The sequence below is a fragment of the Neovison vison genome, chromosome 12, assembly GCF_020171115.1.
Source record: "Neovison vison isolate M4711 chromosome 12, ASM_NN_V1, whole genome shotgun sequence".
Taxonomy (NCBI): domain Eukaryota; kingdom Metazoa; phylum Chordata; class Mammalia; order Carnivora; family Mustelidae; genus Neogale; species Neogale vison.
Genome location: NC_058102.1, coordinates 17,064,102 through 17,089,018, shown reverse-complemented (window position 1 = coordinate 17,089,018; position 24,917 = coordinate 17,064,102). Strand labels below are relative to the sequence as shown.

The window sequence follows — 24,917 nt, the reverse complement described above, 5'->3', positions numbered from 1 at the left end:
GGTGATGAGGTCCGATCCCATCGATCTGCTGTGTTTCACAAGAATCCTGTTAGATCCACTGAGGCAGAATGCCCCTCACCCCTGATGTTTCCTCTCAGTGATTTTCCACCCACTGACCCCCACCCTGCTCCTGAGTGGCTATGGCTCCCCACTCGCCTATGTTGTTTTCAGAGTTGAGCCCCATCTCTCTCCCCCACTGTAACATCCCATTGCAGTGGTGCCTGAGTATGGTTTGCCTTACCATTGTTAGCAAGTGTTATTGAATATTTCTTTAGCAGTGCCTGCCTTCCACACACCATCACGAGCGAGGAGGCTAGGTGAGGCTCCAGAAGCAGGTTGAGAAGAATGGTACCGTCCACATGATGAATGATTGTTCCTTGTCCAGTACAATTTAAGACTGATCTGGGGAAGCATGGCATCAGCACATCAACTGGAGGCAAGACAGGACATCAATTGTAAGGGTCAGTGGTGGAGCAGTGGTCTTGAAAGCCATCAGCGGAGAAATGAGCAGCCACCCCCAGAGGACAGCATGACAAGTGGCACAGAGACGGCAAGAAGTTAGGGAGACTCTCTTGGGTGCAAACGGTGAGGGCACACAGGGTAAAGGACACCTGCCACCACCCTGCCACCCTTCAATGCTCTAGGCCAGAGGTGATGCACTAGTCAGAATACTGACAAATGAGATCTGAGGCTCAAGTCCAAGGCTTAGCTCTTAGCCGGTCCTCAGTGGCCCAGAGCTCTGAACTTGTCCTCTGTCTGATGTGTCAGTCGCTCCAAATCAATGTCAGCAGCATTCCTGCAGCCCATCCTAGCCAGTGAGAATGACCGGCCCACCCTGCTGCCTTCTTGGAACTGGGCCCAGCCCTAGAGCCTTAGGACTACCCCATAGGCAAACTGTCTTGGCTTGCTGGGACATCTAGTTGACCCCATTCAAAAGGGCTCACCCTGAAGAGAAGAAATGGGAACGGGGGCCCATTTCCATCCCTGGATGGTCCCAGGGATTGGGCAGTGATTTACAAATCTGTGAGGTGCTTCTGGCAACTAGAACCCATATAGGACTAGTTTCAGGTTGGGCTGCCCTGCCCGGATGACACAGCTGATCCTGGCTAGTCCCAGGTACCTGAGGGAGACTCAAAAGTAGAATTTGAGGAATTGACTCTAAAGCAGGGTGGGTCAACTTTTTTTGTGTATAAAGGGTTAGAGAGTAAATACTTCAGTCTTTGCAGGCTGTATGTCTTTCGTAGCTCCTCTATTCTCCTAACATAGAGGGAAAGTAGCCAGACACAGTATGTAAACAAATGGGCGTGGCTGCATTCTAATAAAACTTTATTTATAAACAGAGGCAGTGACATGGCTGTGGCCTGCTGGCTGGTTTCCCAGCCACTTCATGTGGTAGAGGGCCCAGGGCAGGGGCTTTACTTGCCTGGGTCTAATGATGGTAATAGCGGGACTACAGGATCAAATGATAAACGTGTCTATAATTTTGGTAGATATGGGCCTTCTACAGAGCTGTTCCCTTCTACAGAGCTGTTACCAGTTTATTATGGTACATCTATCATTTATTACCAGCAATATTGCCTGTTTCCCTACAGCCTGGCCAAGAGAATGTTTTATTAGATTTTGAATTTTTGTCAATTTGATAGATGAGAAAGGATATCTCGCTGTGATTTTTTTTTTTTTATTCATTATTTGAGAGAGAAAGAGAGCAGGAGGCAGGGCAGAGGGAGAGAATCTTCAAGCAGACTCTCTGTTGGGCATGGAGCCTGACACGAGGCTCCATCCCAGGACCCTGAGATCATGACCTGAGCAGAGATGGAATTGGTCACTCAACCAACGGAGCCAACCAGGCGCCCCTCAGTAGGATTTTAATTAGCATTTTAGTTTGGATATTGAGCATCTATTTGGTTTTTTAATGAATTATGTCTTTGGCTTTTTTACTATTGGATTGTTGGTCTCTCTTCCTGGTTTATAGAAGCTCTTTATATATGAAGGAGATTAGCCCCTTAACGTTTATTCTGTCGTCGTTTGGTATGGCGGTCTCCTATGGGTCAGGTTAAGTGGCTGATAATACTGTTCAAATGTTTGAGATACCTCATCGTGGTTCCCGTGGAGTTGTCCAGCAGACGTGTGGACATACAGGTCTGGAACTCGGGTGAAGGGCCTGGGCTGGAGGAATACACTTGGGGCTAAGGCCACAGATGGCATTTGAAACAATGAGGTGGGCGTGGTCACCCAGAAAGAGTAGATACAGAAGAGGTCATCGATACTGAGCTGTAGGCCATTCCAGAATGTAGAGATTGAGGAAAAAACACCAGCAGGACAGACACTGGGCTTTCAGTGATGTAGAAAAGAAAGCGGAAGGCAGAAGGTTTTTTTTTTGTTTTTTGGGGTTTTTTTGGGGGGAAGCTAAATGAAGAAAGCATTTCAAGGAGCAAGGAGCCCTTCAAAGACGTACAGAAGCCAAATAAGGTGAGAATTCTGAGAACTGATAGCTGGATTTGGCAACCCGGGGACTCTTGGTGACCTTGACAGATCTGCTTTCAGTAAAGTATAGGAGACAAAGGCCTGAGCTCCAGAGAATGAAGCGATCGGAGAAACAGCGCAGGCTGCTGGGCAGTGCGGGTTAACCTGATGGCTGAGGTTACACATTCAGAGATCTGTCTGAGCAGTCCTGTGTCTTTTGTGAGCCGTATTCAGCTGCGTGAGCGCCGGCAAGGCAGGGGCTGTGTTTAACCAGAGCTGTCCGGTGAGTCTGAAGGAGGTGCGTGGACTGGCGGACCTGGGAATCGAAGCTGAAAATGAGAGGACTGTTCAATCGTGGAGAAGTGGTAAAGCAATGGTTTGGAGGTGGAGAGGCGGTCAGAGTCGGGTTTATTATACTCGTTACAACAAATATTGACAGATCACTCCAGTCTCTTCTAGGTGAGTTCCACACAGGCTTGATGTCCTCCTAGTTTATGAAGAAGTACAACAAGGCTGTATTTCTTACATTTTATTCTTATTTGAGTTTACAACAATTCAAAGACAGCAGATGCCCATTATAAATGGGTATAGGATACCACAGATACATTGTAAGGCAAGGAAGGCCGATTACTGAAAGACTTCTTAGAATGTAGTTCATTTGGCTACATCACTGATAGTGTATGATGGGGAAACTTCTGATGCCTCCCAGAAGAGACATGACCATAAGTTCCCCTTGTATCAGCTTCTAAACTTTATTTTTTAAAGGAAAAAAAAAGGTTAGTGAGCAAGAATAAAAACATGTTTTTAAAAAGATGATCTCTATATAAATAAAGCGTCTGATAAATTAGTGAAAGGAAGACGTTTGGAGAGGAGTTTTTATGTTGTATAAAAATAAATACTGTCAATTTACATTATATAAGACTGATAATAAATTATTTCATGGGTAAATAAGTCTCTTATTAGTTGCATACATATGTAAAGGCTTTCAGAAAACCAGTCAAAAGCTTTTTATTAAAGGACTCTATATCCCTTTTATAAATTAATTGAGCTAATTGGTAACTGATTTTTCCACGTCTTTATTTTTCCTTATGACACACATGCCTTTTAGACTTTTTGTTGCCATAGCGAAGGTTGGGTAGCAAAAGAAAAAGGAGACAGAACTCAAATCAGCCACGCTAGTTACTTATTAGCATCTATGGAAAATGTTAAATCCGGGAAGGTGGTGGCCACTAAATGTTCAAGGAAATCAGGCATTAGTTTTTATTCTGAAGTCTTCATTTATCTGTGTTTTCCTTGGTCTTAGAACATGAGTAATTTAGAGTTGGGCTACACTTACCATTAAGACAGATTAGATGGAGGTTTCCTTGTCTGAACACTAAAAGATGCGGCAATATTCTATTCTACTTTAGAAAATCCTGATGCTCCAGCCTATTTTCTGTCAGTTGATGAGTTAGGTACTCTCGGTACCCCTGGGGGGGGGGTCATAGAAAGAGTAACAACAGGCTCAGGAGACCAGAGACCCAGATTTTAGTCATGATTTCGGCACTTTCACACCCAGGCAACGTTAGAAGCGTAACTCCTCTGCGATTCAGTTTCTTCTGGCGCAAAATACAGATAAGAATCTCTCCCTGATCTGGTTCACAGGTGCCGTTGTGAGTACTATATAATAGAGTGTATTTGAGTGTGTTTCAGAATAGGTAATGCACTAAAGATGATGGTAAATGCTTTAAAAATGTAGTTTGCTGGACACTTTTTTATGTTATAAATCAAGATAGAAATCTATCGGCAAACAGAAACGCTTATGAATCATACAGCCCAAAAGTAAATAAGTAATTTACAAATGCTTTACAATAAAAATCAAAGAAATTATTTATGGATTTTTTTAAAGAAAAAAAAAACTCTTTGCAGCTACATATTCATTGACTTAATCGTTCTTTCTTTTAAAAGAATGTTCACGATTTGACATTATAACTCTCCAAAGGAGAAAGTCTATAATTAGTTCTGTTCTCTGCCTTGGAAGATTCATTATAAGGCAGAAGAGTAGAATAATTAAAGTTTTAAAATAAGCAAAAATATATAACTCTATACCACAGTCCCCTTATTCTAAAGAGTGTAAGAGGAATACGTCCCCCATTATGTTTATAAACAATATACTATTTATATGTTAACCCTAACTCACAACTTAAACCATAATGATCAACGTTAATGTACATGGTTCCCCTTACCAGTTCAATTATTAGATATTTGATGGTCTTGAGAGACTCTACTGCATTTTTTTAAATGAACAATATGTGATATAAAAATGCTGACCTACTGAATAACTAAAGCGTTGGCCAAGTTTAGGAATAGAGGTCAGAGTTTTAGAAAAATATATAGGAAACATAGCACTGTATATGACAGAGTAGAGATAAGCCTGTGCAAACAGGTGATATGTACAGAGATGACCAACCACTCAGGTAACCCACCAACTTCTCTCTTAAAACAGTAAGCCTAAACGTTCCAACAAACGTCTTCAAAAGAGCAAATGGATCACTTGCTCACTCGAAATCTTACAATAAAATCATGGTGATATTAAATGGTAGTTTTTTTCATAAGAAAAATTACAATACAGGTAATAAATAGTAAATCCTAGAGAGTAGCAAAATTTGCAGACCAAATGATAAAAGCATATCAATAAAATGTGTTTAAGAATAATTACATAAAGTTAGTATTTCTATAGCACTATAATCTTTGCTATCAACCATTCAAGATTTTGTTCTCCGTCCAACACTTCTTGCCTTCTCTCTGTTCTTCTCTCTCTCTCTCTCTCTCTCTCTCTCACACACACACACACACACACACACAATTTCTTATATCATCCTGTCCCTATAAATGCAGCCCAGTTTATCTTCTGGTTTTGACTATTCGGTCTTCTTAGAAAGATCAAAATTCTTTCACTGAAACAATGGTTAAATATGACCCACTCCTTTCTTTAAAGATCTCTCGAGGTCATTCTGTGTTGCAAGGCTAGCCTGCCAAGACCTTACAGAGCTGAAGTTAAATTCACACTGGCACAGGGAACAGTAAGTTTATCTTGTGCTCAGCAGAACATATTTAAGTCAGGTTGGGAGCTAATAGCTGATCATTTGTCCTCAGCTAGCAGAGAGATGGGCATAGTTAAAACTATTAAAGGCTTGGTTTTGGTCCTTTTCATTTTATAGTAGGATTTGCAGGACAACACATCTTTGAGACAAGACAGGCTGAAGTAGAACTCAGTTTCCTCAAACCTGGCATTATTAAGTTAAACAATAATAAATTACATTTCTGCTACGTCAGTGATTTTTAAATTATTCACTGTAAACATCTTATATTCTTTCCTATTTAATTAATTTCAGAGCTTGAGCATGTATCTACATCTATGTCAAATTACCATTTATTCTATGAAAAGCAGCACAAATACTGTTCATTCTGGTTTTAACACAAATTCCTTAAAAAAATGTTAAGGCCATTTAATTGAATCAGGGCCAACTAAAGATTACCCTGGTAGAAGTCAACTACTGATTTAAGATTTTTGAAAAAGAGTCATAAGTGGTTGTCTTGTGTTTTCCTGGTTGGGACTTGAGAACAGTTTGTAGGATTTATTAGTCTCCAACGTCCCCATCTCGATCTCCAATAAGCCAAAGAAAATGAAAACTTAAGGCTAAAAGAGCTGTCCCAAGCAGGTCACCCAATGCCGTCAGATAGGGGATGGAGAAGCTATCCGGGTCCTTCCCTTTCCTCCAGAAGTGACGAACCATCCAGTCAGCAATCCACAGCAAGGTAAACACCTAGAAAACACCAGAGATCATTCCTGTGGCTGGGACACAGTAAACGTAAGGCCCACTGGGTCATACGTCTATACCACAGCTTTCTGAAAGGAAGAGCCTATGTCAAAGTAAAGAACCATGCTTGAAAAGAAGAAATATTTAACTGGCAGGAAACTTTCCTTCTCACAAGAAAAAAATGACATGTATCCCTGCAATTAATAACTTTTCTTCCACTTTTCCCATATACCATGTCATTTTCTTCAAGCTTCCCCCAAATCCCAGTAAGCCTAATATTTAACAGTATTGCACAGTGGCCAAACCACTGCCTGTTTCAGCTTCTCTGTATATGATAAACCTGTGAAGAAGGAAGACATATAAGGAAGGAAATAAAAATTAAAATAAGGAATAACATTCTCCTATTGCAGGTGTATCAAATGAAATGACGATGGGGAACCAACCATTCACTCACTAATTAGAAGGCCTTGGGTGGCCTGTCAGGGGGACATGCCCGTCAATGCTAAGAACCACCACCAGAAGGGTCCAATGAGGAATGACCTGTCTCCACAGATGCACAGATACAGACACAGCATCCAGATATTTTAAAGGGTGATTCAAATAAGGTGACAGATGTTAAGTACTTTCTAGGCTATCGGGAAAATGAAGACCATCAGAATGCTTTGAATTTGGGGATCCGATATTTTTTTTCTTCGAATGTATAGAGTAGGAGGATCCTCTAATTTCTAAACTCCTTTAGTATTAAAAAGGGGTTTGGGGTTGAGAGGTCAATGTTCCCTGGTTTTGGATAACTTGGCAGGAACAGTGGCGTGGCGGTGAGCCCTCCTGCATCACCCACTCACCAACCGCAGGCAAGTCACAACCTCTCAGATGCTCCTTCTCCAAGTGAAGGTTAGAGATAATAAGGGCCCCTACTTCATGAGAAGGCTGTGAGAATAACAGACTACATCATCAGTCGCTGGCACACAATAAGCTCTCACCAGATGCCCGCTACGAGCAGATCTGAAGAGTGTCATCGCTGCGACAGTCTGTGGCCTCCCAGACCGTGAGAGGCCACCCCCGTTCCATAGTCTACACAAAGGGGCTGTTATCTTTCGCTGTTCTGACCCGTTGGCCATGGAGGTGAGGGGTCTGCCTTGAGTTCTAAACTTCTGTGTGCTGTGGTTAGCTCTGACACCTTTGCCAGAGAGGAGACTGGCTTGTCTAAACAGAGAGACAGACATGTACCCATTCCAAAGGAGTAAACTTGAGATGTCTTTGGACACCTGTCAGAGAGAGAGGCTGCGTCTTAAGCCCCAGTTTCTTTTGCATGAGGCTGTTTCTTCTTTAGTGTTTCCCTGGCAATGACTGTTTTGGGATCACAGAAAGTTCCATCAGGACAACCTGTGTTATATGTGGAGAAAGCATGGAACATTAGAACTTGGAAAAGATAAGACATGGATTTGATTTCCATTTATCAGCTGTATGACTTTAGGCAAGCTTCTTTCTACTCTGAGCCTAAATTTTCTCATTTGAAGAAAACCCAAAAGGACCTCATGTCTGCCACACTGACTTTGAGATAGTTAATAACAGCCTCAGTCTGGGGTGGGGGACAGAAAGCGAAAGGTAAGAAAGCAGCAGGAACTCAGGTTACAACATTAAAAGCATAATGTACAGACCAAGAAAGAGTGTCATCCACTGGGTCCCGGGTGGGCCAGGCCACATCTGGGCAGTGTGTTCTGTTCCGGATACCTTATTTCCATAGGAACTTGCTCCCCCTGGGTCTCCAGTGTCTAGCAAAGTGACTGGCTCCCCAAGCATGCCCTTGCTATTTGACCGAATCCATGAGAATCAGTGGGACACGGAGTATCCCATGAGAACAAGAACAGTTTGTCCTGTGTAGGGAGAGTGGGAGATGTAAACTTAAGGTCATGGCGTCAGGAGATATTAGTTTATAATACACAGCTTCAGAGGGTAGTTTTAGGCTATGGGAGAAAAGTTACCAGAAGACAGAACTGTTTCCAAAAAACCAATTTGGGTCTATAAACAGACCAAGTCCCGCAGTAAACTCCATATTCCTGGAATGTATGGAGGTTCAATAAAGAAACATGCTATGAGTGAGTAATGTGTGCAGAAGGAAACAGCAGTTTTGAAGAGAATAAGGTAGGTTATTTCTATGGGATTGGTAGGAAATAGAAATAAATCTGTATAATATGTGCATTATATATATTTATATAGAATAAGTTCACATATATTTATATACGTAAATTTATGTAGTATATACTATCATACATATATGATAGGCATCCAACTTAGGAATTCCTTGTTTAACATCTGCACTGAATGGATTAGATTTGTCTAGAACAGGATTTGGCAATCTACAGCCTGTGGGCCAAATTCAACCTGCTGCCCGGTTTTATAAGTAACATTTTATTGGAACGCCACTCTACCCATTTATTTACTTCCTGTCTATTTAGTCTATAACCCTCACAACATTCTCATGAAATAGACACTCTTATTATCCCCAGTGTTCTTCTGGAGCAATCAAGTCTGACAGGTTAAGTGACCTGCTTGGCACTGCAATGACAGAACGATGTAGTTGTGACAAAGACCATATGGTCCACAAAACCCAAGATATTTACTCTCTGGCCCTTTGCAGAAAAAGGTGTGCTGACCCCAGGAGATAAATGCTTATTCATACAGAAAGAAATAAAATAGCATCTGTACCGCATATCCCAAAATAAATTCTATGTAAGACTCAGGTACAAAAAAGCAATACCTGGGAAGTTTTATATGACCTTGATGCAGAGGATGATTTGGATAAAATGCATAAAACATTAGTTTATATTAAAGATTGCCATGGTTCAATAAACACCATATATAAAGTTAGAAATCATGCCCCAAGCTTGGGGGGAAAAAAGGCTCTGCATTGTATATAACCGACAAAGAATTAGCATTTGGAATATTTAAAGAGAATATACAGAGAACTCCTACGGCTCGTAAGAAAAAGGAACAACCCAATAGAATGGAAAAGGAAATTGAAAGTGTTAATAAACATATGAAAAGATGCTCTACCTCACTAATAATACGGGAATGCAAATTAAACCACATTAAATTCCGTTTCATACTCATCTGAGTGGCAAAAATCAATTTTTAAGCAACAGTAATAGTGAACCTTGTTTTTCTAAAATGGCCTTTTATGGGGAGATGGCACTGTTCAAAGAGGTTCACATGAACTGATTTACTCCTCAAAATACCTCTAGAATATGCTATGGACTACGATTACCCCTTTTTGACATAAAAGGGCACGAAGGCATCCGTGAAGTATAGGAAGTCTGCCAGATATCACACGGAGGGCACACAGCTCGTGGGCGTAGGCAGGCTCCAACCCATTTTATAGTCTAACACTAAAGCCCACATTATTAAACATCAGTTGGTAAAAAGAACTCCGCGTTGGGAACAGGAGCATAAATTATAAATTAGCACGACCAGTCTGCAGACAGCTCGGCGGTCTCGGTCAGATTTGAAGATGGGCATTTCTTCAATTCACCAATTCCACATAGAAACATGATTTAAAAAAAAAAAGATTTATTGATTTATATGTCAAAGAGAGAGAGAGAGAGAGAGAGAGAGCAGGAGCACTGGCAGAGACAGAGAGAAGCAGGCTCCCTGCCAAGCAAGGAGCCCAATCCGGGACTCGATCTCAGGAGGCTGGGATCATGACCTGAGCCAAAGGCAGCTGCCTAACCAACTCTGCCACCCAGGAGTCCCATGAAACACGATTTTTCCTCCTTTTTCTTCTGCAACATGGGTAAAAGGATAAAACTGTTTGCGGCTGAAGGAGACTGGCCTGGAAACTCTACTGATCCCGGTCCCATGTGGCTGGCTACCCAAGGGACTGAGAGGACCCGTATCTTGGGGGACTTGCAGAAACTCTGCTGGGAAACTCCGGCAGGCACGCTCTCAGAAATGCATAAGGACATTCCTTGCACCGCCATCCTGGAAGTCTGAAGTTGGAGATAACCTCAAAAGGCTACTGACAAAGGAATGAATAAATTAACTCTTAGGTCACGCAACTGAACGCTACAGAGAAGCTAAAACAAAATGAAAAAGAACTCCACGAATCAAGAGGAGTATGTCTCAAAAGCCCAAGGTGGAAAGCAGAAAGCAGTAGGAGACTACGGGAAGTACGATTCCAATAAGGCTTATGAATATGAAAGACAATACGATGTGTTATTTACAGATTCATTCCGTAGCAGTGCTCGAGAAACATGCTTGGCAGTGATACATACCAATTTAGATAACGGCTCGGGAGGGACTCCAATGAGACCAGGAAGTGATACCCAGGAGGCACCAGCCATATACATGATGCATTTTTATTGATCATTTTGAAGCAGCTGCTTAAATAATTTGTTAAGGATTGATAAAGCCGGGTAGTAAATACAAAGCTATTTTATCTCCTGTAACTTCCTGCACATTAGAATTTATAATTAAAAAAATGGGAGCAGCCAGGGCAGCGGTAAGTCACTGACCAGGGCTGCCGGAGCCACCTCTTAGAATGCCTACTCAGGGGGACACGCCAGAGAGGAAGTCGGTGTGTCCCGTCCAGTCCGTGAAAGGTCCAGACTTGTTAGGACCACGTGGTGCTGGGCCTAATGCCAAAAGGGTACTTCAATGTCTGTGTATGGAGTAGGCCAAGGTCTAATTCTTTCATGATTCTTGCAGCTGTTCTCCCCAGCTCGGAAAAGAGAGACATTTCTAGAAAAACTGAAGAGGAAAGTCACAGGACTCAAAAGTACTAGGAACTATAAAGTTCGAGAAACGAGGATTAATTGGAAGTCTGCATAGTTAACAATGTGATTCCTTTAGACCCTTGCTTTGTTCCAAGAACAATGGCAGGCAGGAGTGTCTCCCCCTCAGAGAGGACGTCAGATGCTCAAATTCGGAGGGCTCCCAGTTAAGTGGCCGACCCCCGGGCCTCCGACAGGAGGGCACTCAGTCAACAGCCTTCTCTGCTCCAAGCTACCCACACTCTCCACGCCTCCGTCTCCTCCCTGTGAAATACAGGAAATCATCCCTATCTCATAGATGACATAGTGCAGAATACTTGAATACTTACAACAGTACATGCCACATAGAAAGAAAATAATAAATATTTGTTATGATTTAAAACAATAGTAGCACTTGGATGGCTCAGTTCATGATCCCAGGTCCTGGAATGGAGCCTGCATCCGCATGGGCTTCCTGCTCCGCAGGGAGTCTGCTTCTCCCTCTGCCCACCCCGCTGTGTGCACTAGAGTGTGCACTCTCTCTCTCTCTCAAATTTAAAAAAAAAAAAAAAAATTAATAAATAAATAACAGGTCCGGGGCGCCTGGGTGGCGCAGTGGGTTGAGACTCTGCCTTCGGCTCAGGTCATGATCCCAGCGTCCTGGGATCGAGCCCCGCATCAGGCTCTGGGCTCAGCGGGGAGCCTGCTTCCTCCTCTCTCTCTCTGCCTGCCTCTCTGCCTCCTTGTGATCTCTGTCTGTCAAATAAGTAAATAAAATCTCTTAAATAAATAAATAAATAAATAACAGGTCCTACACGAAGGAACAAGAACCTGACTTTTCCAATAGCAGCACTGGAGACAAGCAACGCCTTCAAAATCTTGAGAGAAAGGGATTTCTACTCTCTAATCCTGTACCCAGTCAATTTTCACCCAAGTGTTGAGGGTAAAGGACAGCATTTTAAGACATGCATGCACTCAGGAAGTTTTCTCCCAGGCTCTCTTTCTTTGGAACTTTCTTGAAAATGTGTTGGCACAAAATGAGGGGAGAACCGAGGGAGAGAAGGAAGAGGGATGGGGAAAAAGAAGAGCCAACCGAGGAAAGCAGTGAGGGAAGAAGGCTCCGGGATGAGAGCTGTGCACTGGCTGGGGGGCCAGAGTCTAGACGCAGCAGGTAAAGGGAGCACACTGGAAATGCGGTCTCCACGATCAAAGCCAATGGCAAATTATCTGATATAACAGAGTTTGGGGGGGGCAAAAAACTAAGTATAGATGTGTAACAGCTGTGATGGGACACTGGGGAAAAAATTAAGGACTGGTATACAGGAAATGATGCCAGTGAAAAAAATAGGGCAATTATGTCCAGGGGGAAAAAAGAGAGAGAAAGAGAGAGAGAAATTAAAAAAAAAAAAAAATATATATATATACATATATATATATATGTTAAAAAAAGAAAGAAAGAAAATATAATTATAATGCATGACTTGGCTCTGGGATAAATGATATTTATAGTCATAGACTATAAACAATACTTATTCATTAAATAAAAATTGAGCCTTCCTATATTAGGAGGAAGAAAGTTGGGGGAATAAGGCATGGGTAAGATGGCCAGATCCTCATCTACTGTGACTAACAGTCCATAGATAATTTCTTAAATTAAGAAAGCAGAATTAGCGATCCAAGTACAACATAGAGATAAAATAACAGAAGTAGCTAGAGTTGCTCTGGAGGACCGATAGTATGTAGTTTTTTACACGTAAAAGAACTTTTTAAAAGATGTAACATATCTTTTTTCAATATGTGACCCATGAGTGAGCTATGAACTCAATTTAATGTAACTGGTCCTTTAAGAAATGAACTAGAATAAAATAGAATACAATGGGTTAGAATAAAAAGTATTAGCATGCTAATAAGGGTATTTTGTACAAATTTTGTTTCAGCTATGAAATTACACATGTTTATATATTTTATGTATATATGTGTGCATTAGTTTCAGTATAAATGTATTTCTTTTCTTTCTTTCTTTCTTTTTTTTTTTTTTTAAGAGAAGGGAAGGGAGAAGGAGAGGGAGAGAAAGAATCTTAAGCAGGCTCCATGCCCAGTGTGGAGCCCAACACGGGGCTCACTCCATCTCACGACTCTGAGATCATGACTTGAGCCAAAATCAAGAGTCAGCCTAACTGACTGAGCCACCCAATTACCCCCTAAACATGCATCTTACTGAGTGTTGGGGTCAAAAACATTCGAAAGCTACTGCTCTAACATGAACATCTGACATGTTACGTTCCAGGGATCTCACGTAGAAATCTCTGGAAGGAGAAAGAAAATGATGTCATCTTTCTACTTGATCTCTTGACTTCTAGCAAAACACTTATCCACTTATCCATGATAAGGTGGAAACAAATGTGTGTTGCTGAACGGGTTCTACTGATGAACGATCGCATTACTGTCAACAAGGGAATAAACCGTCAAGCCTTCCTCACCTTCACAATGAGAAATCCATTACTTATCATGGGCGGGTTGCAGGAATTAAATTGTAGGTATAAAGGGTAAGCAAGCGTCTGCACACAGTCAGTGCTCAATAACTATTAATGCCACCCTCATTGTTCATCGGCTATTATGCTCAATCTATGATCTTTATTTCAAAGGTTGTTGGGGGACGCCTGGGTGGCTCATTTGGTTGAGCAGCTGGCTCTTGGCTTCTGTTCAGGGCATGATCTCAGGATCCTGGGATGGAGCCCCATGTGGGGCTCTCTGCTCCGTGGGGAGTCGGTTTGGGATTCTCCTTCTCACTCTTCTCCTCCCCCCACTCATGCTAGCTCTGTCTCTCTCTCTCAAATATATAAAATCTTTAAAAAACAAAGCTTATTGGAATGGAAGTGTGAACACTGGTTTCTAACACTCACTAACCATGTGACTTTTCTCTCTCTGATCCTTAGTTTAGGCTTTTTTTTTTTTTTAAAAGATTTTATATATTTATTTGACAGAGATCACAAGTAGACAGAGGGGCACGCAGACAGAGAGAGACAGAGGAGGAAGCAGGCTCCGCGCCAAGCGAGAGCAAGATGTGGGCTCGATCCCAAGACCCTGGGTTAATGACCTGAGCCCAAGGCAGAGGCTTTAACCCACTGAGCCACCCAGGCACCCCAGTTTAGGCTTCCTTAAAATAAATGTCTTTATAGTCTGTTCTAGCTCTGCAGTACAAAGGTAAGAAATTTGTTGTCATGAACTACACAGCAATAGCTTGCCTCACTATCCCCATCCCCTGCAACCTCCTCCCACATTCTTACTCTGTTAATTGGATTTAAGTTCCCTTCCCATGCAATTTCTCTTTAAAGGTATTAGGATGACTTAAAATTCACTCAGGTTTCAATTTGTTAATTATTTTTACAAGTTAAGAAAGGATTTCAGTGTTTCTTTGGAACACTGTGTCGTGAATTATTAAAATCACAATAAATATCACATACTTCCTAATGCAACATTTTATTTTTTAAAAAACTAGATGATTATTTAAGGAACGCATGCTTTTCACTGTAAAAACATTGAAATAGAACCAAGGGTAGACTGTTTTTACATCATGTTTGTTTTTTATGAAATATGCATAAATTCTTTGGGTAAATATACCTTCTGAAAAGGCAACTTTGTAGCCTACTCTGCATGTTCTGGATGTATTGCTTGGAATTTAAATAAATGTCCAAAGTACAAAAATATATATTTGCTTTGGACGATATTGATTCTCTTGGCCAACTCCTTTTTTGAGCTAAAATCAACATTCCCACGTACTAGCATTCCCTCAATGCCCTGAATGCCAGTAATGGCCTTGTGTATTGTGTAAAGAAAGATGATTCTTCAGGGAAGGAAGGCTTAGAAATATGATGCAAATAAACACGAGGAACAGCAAATTAGTACGGTTCTTCCAAATCCCTAACTTACAAAGGCTGAATTTATTTCCCGTATCAAAATATGCTTCCCTCATCCAGTTCCCAGACTAGAAACCCTACTCATTAAAATCGAATATATAAACGTTTGCTCAGGAGAATCTAAGATTATCAGTCAACAGGAATTCAATCTACTCCTGATATTTAAATAAAAGCAACTTTTCTTGGGTCTGAACTGTTTTTGTAAGGTGGCAGGTGGAGGAAGGTGGGAAATGGATAGACCTTATTTTGAGAAGGAGCCCGTAATATTCCCAAGGAGTCCATGGCACAAAAATGGCGAAGACTTTCTATCCAAAAGAAACTTTTAGAATGTGTATTTTAAAAAGGTACATATAGGAGGATACTGGTAGGGTTTTACTTCTTAAACTGACTAGTGAGTGCCCTGGTGTTCACTGAATTATTCTTCTTCATACCTTGTACATGTCATTGTTCATCTAATCAACATTTAATATAATAATTAAAATTTTAAAAAAATTGGGGGGCTGGGTGTTCATTAACCCTGGCCCATTTAATCCCACCATTGCTTGCTCCCTCGTCTGACCAAGTCATTCTGTTCCAATCAAGCCAGTGATAATTAATGTCACTTCACATTAGGAAATGACAACCTGAAAATTTAAAAAAAGGGGGGGGAGCAAAATAAGATGTTTTTTAGTCTCTAAAAAGGGGAAAAAATAGAAATAAAACATGTAAATAGCCATAGGAAATGAACGTTTATTGATTTTTTTCCTACTGAGTTAAATTACTTTAATGCTGCTAGTATCCTCAGAATATTAAGGAAAAGATGCAGCAGGCAGAAACCAGGCCCTTAACAACTTAGGTGCTCCTCCTTCACCCTTGGCCCAAAGCCCAAGATTGCCCTGCTATGGTAGCAGGGAGATCTAACATCTCCCTTTCAGGTAGGAGGACTTTCTGCAGGTTGCCTAGTAAAACATTTCACTGGAAAAAAAAAATTCATTCATTTAAAACCATTTATTGTATGTCTTTCCAATATATGTATTATAAATTTGAGAAATCATCTTTTTAAAAATATTTTTTAATAGCACACCAAAATATTTGTGGTGGTGGTCTTTGAGTGTGGGGATTATCGGCAATTTTACCACGATGAGTGTATGTTGCTTTATGATATGAAACAAAGCCCAAACTAGAACAAAAATGCCCATGAAAAGATGACCAAAACGATGACCGCTTCTTGCCTCAGCTCAGCAGAGAAATCTGCTTTTTTCACTTTACTAGATGACATATGGTCTCAAAAAACAGATTTAAAAAGGCTAATTTGAAATCTATAGACACCGAGTAAGAAATATTGCTAGAACACGGAACTGCCTGGAAAACATTTTAAAGGTAGGTAAGGTTAAAAAAAAAAGGTGCAGGTAAAATGAAAAGGGTCAGAAGTACAGTTCTGAACTTCTTTGACATAAGAAAGGTAAGCCCTGAAAAGAAGACAACTCATTTTAATGGGAGGAAATAAAAGGAAGAGGCAAAGAAGTGGCAGAGATTTGAAAATCAATCTTTTCTTGATACAGAAAGGTCTCTAAGTTATTGGTTAGAGACAGAATATGGAGAAAAGCAGGGAATTAGAGTTGGGAGTACAAAAGGAAGGAACATGCAATAATTAATCTAATTCACCTCTTAAACAAAGCAGCCATGACAAGTGACAAGCATGGAAACCCACTTGGACTTCCATAAGGTTAGAGAGACAGTATCACACAGAGATTCATAAATATAATTACTGCTGCTGTTGAAATCCCAGCACACTGAGAACTCTATGTTAAGAGCAGAGAATAAAAGGATATTGATTTGGCAGGAATCACAGAGAAAAACATCTACATTAGTTTTGGTTACTTGGCATATCCGTAGCTGTAAAAACATAAACACTCCTATAAATGAACTGAGACCCACATAAAGAAGAGAGTTTGCAATTAAGAAGAATGACACATGATTTCTTTCGAGACTAAAATTTTAAAAAAAACATGTGAAGGCTCAAAAGAAAACAGTTGCATAAGAATAGACATATACATCAGTGGAATGGAATAAAATTTAGAAACAGACCCACATACACATAAACTGATTTTGACAAAGACATGAAAGTCATTCAAGGTGGGTAAGGATAGTTTTCGCAATAAATGGTGCTGGAACAGCTGGGTATTCATAAGGAAAAATATGAACCTTAATCTGTCATTCACAAAAATTAATTCAAAATGGATCAGAGACAACAAAAAGAGCTAAAACCATAATCTTCTGGAACAGGAGAAACCCTTCATAAGCCAGGCATAGGCAATGGTTTCTTAGGACAAAGAAAAGCACTAGTCATAATGAAAAAAAAAATGATAAACTGACTTTATTAAAATTGAAACCTCTGCTGTTAAAATACATGGTTAAGAAAATGAAGAAGCAATGTATAGACTGAAAATATTTTCAAAGCATGTATAACAAAGGACTTGTACCAAGAATATATAAAGAACTCTTACAACTCTGTAAGCCAGCCCACCTTTAAAAACAGACAAGACTTGAACTGGACCATTTTCTTACACCATACAGAAAAATAAACTCAAAATGGATGAAAGACCTCAATGTGAGATAGGAATCCATCAAAATCCCAGAGGAGAACACAGGCAGCAACCTCTTTGACCCTGGCCACAACTTCTTGCTCGACATGTCTCCAGAGGCAAGAGAAACAAAAGCAAAAGTGAACTACTGAGACTTCATCAAGATCAAAAGCTTCTGCACAGCAAAGAGAACAGTCAACAAAACCAAAAGGCAACCTATGGAATGGGGGAAGATATTTCCAAATGTCTTATCTGATCCAGGGCTGTATCCAAAAATCTATGAAGAACAAACTCAACACTCAAAACACAAAAAATCCAGTCAAGAAATGGGCAGAAGACATAAATAGACATTTCTTCAAAGAAGACATACAAATGGCCAACAGACAAATGAAAAAATGCTCAACATCTTTCAGCATCAGGGAAATACAAATCAAAACCACAATGAGATACCACCTCACACCTATCAGAATGGCTAAAATTAACAAGTCGGAAAATGACAGATGTCGGTGAGGATGTGCAGAAAGGGGAACCCTCCTACACTGTTGGTGGGAATGGAAGCTGCTGCAACCACTCTGGAAACGGTATGGAGGTTCCTCAAAAAGTTAAAAATAGAGCTACCCTATGACCCAGCAACTGTACTACTAGGTATTTATCCACAGGACACAAACATAGTAATTTGAAGGGACACATGCACCCAATATTTATAGCAGCAATGTCCACAATAGCCAAACTATGAAAAGAGCCCAGATGTCTACTGACAGATGAATGGATAAAGAAGATATGTGTGTGTGTGTGTGTGTGTGTGTATGTGTGTGTAATGGACCACTACTCAGCCAAGAAAAAGAACGAAATCTTGCCATTTGCAACAATGTGGATGGAACTACAGGATATTATGCTAAGCAAAATGAGTCAGCCAGAGAAAGACAAATACCAGATGATTTTGCTCATATGTGGGATTTAAGAAACAAAATGGATGAGTACAGGGGAAGGGAAGGAAAAATAAAATAAGATGAAAACTGAGAGGGAGGCAAACCATACAAGATGCTGAACTCTAGGAAACAAACTGAGGATCGCTGGAGGGGAGGTGGGTGGGGGGAATGGGTAACTGGGGGATGGGCCTTAAGGAGGGCACTTGATGGAATGAGTACTGCAGGTTACATGCAAGGGATGAATCACTAAATTCTGCCTCTGAAACTAATTTTTTAAAATAATAAATTAAAAAAAATATATAGAAGGACTCTGAAGAGTTTTCTTTGCAGCAACAGCCTATAGCAGGCGTCAGCAAACTATAGCCTACAGGCCAAATCTGGCCTGCCACCTGTATGGCCCACAGGCTAAGAATGGTTTTGATATTTTTAAATGGTTGAAAATAATTAAAGGGAGATTAGTATTTTGTGACACACAAACATTATAAGAAATTCAATCTCCAGTGTCCATAGTAAAGCCTTGCTGGGACCCGGCCATGTGATTTGTATTTATTTATTTATTTACATTTATTTACACAGTGTCTATGCTGTGTTGTCACAGCAGAGTTGGGTACTTGTGACAGAGACCATGTGGCCTGCAAGGCCTAAAATGTTGACTATCTGGCCTTTTCCAGAAAAAGACTGCTGATCCCTGCCCTAGAGTATAGGACCGCTTTCTGTCCTCCTATACTAATAAATAATGAGATTACCAGGTTAAATTCTCAGTCCTTTTACTTATCTTGTGATGGAGTAGAGAGAAAAAGACTTTGGAGTAGTACAGATCTAAGTTCAAGCTTTAGCTATTACTTAACTGCTTCTGTGACTCCCAGTAAGTTTTTTAAGCCTTCAGTCTCTAAGATTTGGCACTTGGAAAGTAGGGAAGACTACGCACATCTCAGAGGACTGCTAAAAGGATTGCGTGAAGTAAGGATAAAATGTCTGGCAGCTAATAGGCACTTAGTAAATATTAGTTCTTATTCTTCTTGTAAGTAAGGTATTCAAGAACAGTGGCTCATCGGGGCACCTGGGTGGCTCAGTGGGTTAAGCCGCTGCCTTCGGCTCAGGTCATGATTCAGGGTCCTGGGATCGAGTCCTGCATCGGGCTCTCTGCTCAGCAGGGAGCCTGCTTCCTCCTCTCTCTCTGCCTGCCTCTCTTCCTACTTGTGATCTCTGTCAAATAAATAAATAACATCTTTAAAAAAAAAACAAAAAAACAGTGGCTCATCAAATCCGGGCGAGAAGAGAGCGTTCCCGATCACTCACCAAACGGTTTTTGAATTCGAAGCCACAAGCTATTGTTCGTTACTTTGCCTCAGTTATTATTCTGACACAAGGTAGTTATCAAACTTCATTTACTTTTGTTATTGTTGGTCTTTGTGCCTTTATCTGTATTTAGTGTAAATGTAACAATATGTTATGTATCTCTTTGGCTCTGGCTTCTTCTGCTCAGACAATGAGTAACCATGTCAGTATTTGCCCAAATACTCAAAGTACACTCAGCACATCTTGAATCCAATTTAACAAATATTTATTTATACCTAACACAGAAAACACTGTGATAAGCTTCATTAAGAAAAGAATACAACACAGTTATTGCTTTCAGTGAGATCAGAATCTGCGTGAAGAAACATGACTGAAATGCCTAAAATAATCGGAGAATACTATAAAGCTGGATACTTCTTTGAGAAGTATTTACTCGAACAGGCAGGGGCGGATACTGAGTCTACAATGATGACTGACATCATCCCTGGTCTTTCTGTCTACATTCAAGTACAACCTTGTCTGAAACAAATGCCCATTATTGAACTAAAAACAAAACCAAACATAATATAGACTCAACTACAAAACAAGACCAAACATAGTAAGACTCAACTAGAAAATTCCTTGGAAAAAAAGGTGGAAGGGACCTTAGTAGAGCTGGACAGTAATACCAGTCAAGAACCTAAAACAGGTTCTACAGAGAACCTCCAGAAACAGAGGATTCACGGAAAACTAACCATACAAGATTCTCAGAACAGAGATGACCATACAAAGTAGACGGCTTCCACACAAGACTATCAAAATAACAGTTGCAGCGATAGCTAACGGAACGGTTTTAGACTTTCTTGGGGCCAACCAAAACCACTACTAACACTCATGTTACCTATACCTGACCAACATTACAGATGAAATAAAGCAATCTCTCTCTGAGTTGAAGAAAAGGCAATCTAGGGGCGCCTGTGTGGTTCAGTGGGTAAAGCCTCTGCCTTCGGCTCCTGGGATCAAGCCCCGCATCAGGCTCTCTGCTCAGTGGGGAGCCTGCTTCCCCGTCTCTGCCTGCCTCTCTGCCTACTTGTGATCTCTGTCAAGTAAGTAAATAAAATCTTAAAAAAAAAAAAAAGAAAAGAAAAGAAAAAGAAAAAAAGAAAAGGCAATCTGGCTACCTAAGGAATGCTTAAGACTTGTTATCTGGGTCACGTCTGAAAAATCTTAGCTTATGCTAGTGACCTATATTGGAGTCCCTTCTTCTAATACTTCTCATCATTCTCGTTTGCCTCACAATCCTTTGATGTTTATTGTCAAGCGCCTCAAATTCTTCGACAGCCACTGTGCCGGCAGATGTTTCAGCAAATAACTCAAAGGAAAAAAAAATGACATCAGATCTTCACAAATGAAACCTCATCTTCTAGAAGACACAGCAACATAGGTGAAGGTCTGTGCAATCCTTAATGATCTCCTGCAGCTTCAACTGAGTGGAGAACAAAAACAGAGACTGGGGATTCAGAAAGTTCGGGCACTCTCAGGAAAACACTGGTGATTCTTTAGCCATCTCACCAAGAGCCATCGGAACTGGTCTTGAATCCATTCGATCAACAAACAACTTACATTACTGAGCACACTTTAAAAGCCAGCCCGTCAATGACCGTCCTTACTTCTGAAGCAGCCCATGAGGAACAAATTCAGTCCAAGACACATACGGCTTGGGGACAAACCAAACAACATTAGTCACACCCAAGTAACCATACTTCTACAGATGGTGTCAACCCACTCGTGCCTTTGAACATCTGCCAATCCCTTAGCTCCACAGTTCCCCTAAACTCCTATGTAAGATCGGCAGTTTGCCGGGCTGGAGAGATCTGCCTGATCCCAGCACAGCTCCCTCACAACAGTGAGCAATAAATTCCACTCTGTCTCTCTCTCTCTCTCTTTTTTTTTTTTTTTTAAGATTTTATTTATTTATTTGACAGAGAGAGATCACAAGTAGGCAGAGAGGCAGGCAGAGAGAGAGATGAGGAAGCAGGCTCCCTGCTGAGCAGAGAGCCCGATGCGGGACTCGATCCCAGGACCCTGAGATCATGACCTGAGCCGAAGGCAGCGGCTTAACCCACTGAGCCACCCAGGCGCCCTTTTTTTTTTTTTTTTAGATACCCAATGATGGTCTCTTTTATGAGACCATCATTAGGCCAATGATGGTCTAATTCCTTTTATTTATTTATTTCTAACTATTTTATTTACTTACTTGAGTGAGAGAGGAGGAGAAAGCACAAGCAGAGGGAGCAGCAGGAAGAGAGAGAGAGAGAGAGAAGCAGGCTCCCCACTGAACAGGGAGCCCGATGCGGGGCTCGATCCCAGGACCCCAGGATCATGACCTGAGCCAAAGGCAGACACTTAACCAACTGAGCCACCCAGGCGCCCCAACATTCCTTTTAATAATACAACTAGAACATGGACATTTAGCTTCAAAATTTCAAAAAGGGGTGTATGGTCCTAAATATTTATTTTTAAAAATAAGCCAAAAATGTTTAATTACAAAATCAATCAGGTCAGTATTTCTACGGTGAATATTCTGGGATCACAACCAAAAAAGATTGTATTCTGGCAGATTTCTTGAGTAATGGTTTTTACGTTTTTCAATTAAGTGCTTTCACGGGGCTGTGTTGTAAGATTTTTTGTTGGTGATGTGAGAAGTCTTCTAAGTCATGTCTGCGATCTCAGCAGGATTCAGAGCACGGCTGGTTACATCCAAACCAGAACACTAGAAAATGATGGCTCAGCTCCTCTGGCCCTACCTTCATCTTCATCAGGGTCGACAAGCCTGAAAAGAGTTCCCTTTCTCAATGCCGTGCTACCCAGGGATCCGGCATGCTATGCCTCCAATGAGGCAGACAATCATTTTCATCTTCCGTGCCTGACTGGGCTTGTAGCCACAGCATACTTGTCTAGAGAATTAATCATAAACATGGATTTAGGGAAGTGTCTCCATTTCCAGACCCTACCACCTAAGCTACAGTAACATTACCACACTATCGTATCACAAAAATACAATCACAAGGTTAAAAAAGAATCTCAAAAATTCACCTGTTTCGGGACGCCTGGGTGGCTCAGCGGGTTAAAGCCTCTGTCTTTGGCTCAGGTCATGATCTCAGGGTCCTGGGATCGAGCCCCGAATCAGGCTCTCTGCTCAGCGGGGAGCCTGCTTCCCCCTCTCTCTCTGCCTGCCTCTCTGCCTGCTTGTGATCTCTGTCTGTCAAATAAATAAATAAAATCTTAAAAAAAAAATTCACCTGTTTCAACTGCCTACATTTAGGTAACCATATTCATCAAATCCCAAAGCTAAAGTAGACATTTTTGTAAAGAGAGAGAAAAAAATTCTTGGAACTGTTGATCTTCCCCCTCACATTTCCTGTCATCTCTTCAGGCTTTCCTTTCAGCCCAAATTGACAGAAACCAATTAAGAGACAGAGGCAGACTAGTAACTCAGAAAGAAAGAGTTCCTTACTTTCCATTTGAACTCTGGTGAATTTAAATCTTGAGGAGAGACAAAAGAATGTGAATGAGGTTAGTCAACCTGTTAAAAATCCCCTGGTTGGGGCTCCTGGGTGACTCACTCAGTTAAGCATTTGACTCTTGGTCTCAGCTCAGCTCTTAATATCAGAGTCATGAGTTCAAGTCCCACATTGGGCTCCACACTGGGCATGGAACCTCCTTAAAAAAATAAATAAAATAAGAGACGCCTGGGTGGCTCAGTCAGTTAAGTGTCTGCCTTCGGCTCAGGTCATGATCCCAGGGTCCTGGGATCGAGTTCCATGTGGGGCTCCCTGCTCAACGGGAAGCCTGCTTCTCCCTTCCCCTGCTTATGCTCTCTTCTCTCTCTCTCTCTCTCTGACAAATAAATAAAATCCTAAATAAAAGTAAAATAAAATAAAATAGGTGGCCCTTTTTTTCACCCCAATGTTCATAACAGCTATGGCCACAGTCAGCAAACTGCGGAACAAACCAAGATGCCCTTCAACAGACAAATGGATAAACAAGATATGGTCCATATACACAATGGAGTATTATGCCTCCATCAAAAAGGATGAATCCCAGCTTTGGTATCAACAGGGACAAGACTGGAGGAGATTATGCTGAGTGAAGTAAGTCAAGCAGAGAGAGTCAATTATCATATGATTTCCCTTATTTGTGGAGCATAAGGAATAACACAGAGGACATGGGGAGATGGAGAGAAGTGAGTTGGGGGAAATCAGAGGGGGACACAAACCATGAGAGACTGTGGACTCTGAGGAACAAACTGAGGGTTTTGGAGGGGGAGGGGTGGAGGATGGGGTGAGCCTGGAGGTGGGTATTAAGGAGGCCAGGTACTGCATGGAGCACTGGGTGTGGTGCATAAACAATGAATCTTGGAACACTGAAAAAAAAATTAAATTAAAAAATAACAAAATCCATGGTTGCTTAGCTCTTTCCTTTGAAATGCCATCTGAGAATAGGAGTTGAGTTAGTGCAGTAATAAAAACATGTATGAGCACACCAAGTAATGAGGCCTACTGTGTGCCACACATTTAAACATCATTGCTGCTGTGCAAAGAGGAATCATTATCCTCATTTTACAGGCAAGAACAGTAAGACCCCCAAGGAACAAAGTAGCTTGCCTAAGGCTAAGCCAGTGAACTCTCAGTGGGGGGGGGGGCGTGTTTATCCCAGGATTCCGGTTAGGCCCTGCTGCCACCATTCGTACTGAGAAGAATGACTCCAAGGAGTTAGTGGGCACTGGAATCACAGCAGGGACTCTGAATGCTCGATTCCATAGGTACTGAAGCCCTAAGAGACTCATTGCTCCAATAATCCACAGCTGCTGAACACGATGATATTAAAATAGCGAGACAATAATGGCACCTTAACACAGATAACCTCATTTCATCCTTAAAACCACCCACACGGGGGCATGTGGGTGGCTCAGTGGGTTAAGCCTCTGTCTTGGCTCCGGTCATGATCTCAGGGTCCTGGGATCGAGCCCCACATCGGGCGCTCTGTGCGGCAGGGAGTGTGCTGCCCCCTCTCTCTCTCTGCCTGCCTCTCTGCCTACTTGTGGTCTTTTTCTCTCTCTCTCTCTGTCATAAATAAATACAATCTTTAAAAAAAAAAAAGAAAAGAAAAGAAACCACCCACACGGTGGGTCTGTTCTTAGTCGATTTTTACAGAT

The 24,917-nt window shown here is 41.3% G+C and overlaps 1 protein-coding gene across 5 annotated transcripts in view; it reads right to left on the bottom strand.

Moving 5' to 3' along the window:
• Nucleotides 1–2,977: 2,977 nt before the first annotated feature.
• SLC41A2 (solute carrier family 41 member 2) overlaps nt 2,978–24,917 on the bottom strand; it is a 120,660-nt gene continuing 98,720 nt past the window's right edge. For all 5 annotated transcript variants that reach the window (XM_044229254.1, XM_044229256.1, XM_044229255.1 and 2 more), the window contains exon 11: nt 2,978–6,269. In XM_044229254.1, the coding sequence (XP_044085189.1) occupies nt 6,084–6,269 (186 nt within the window). In that variant the 3' untranslated portion in view covers nt 2,978–6,083. The remainder of the gene's footprint in view (nt 6,270–24,917) is intronic.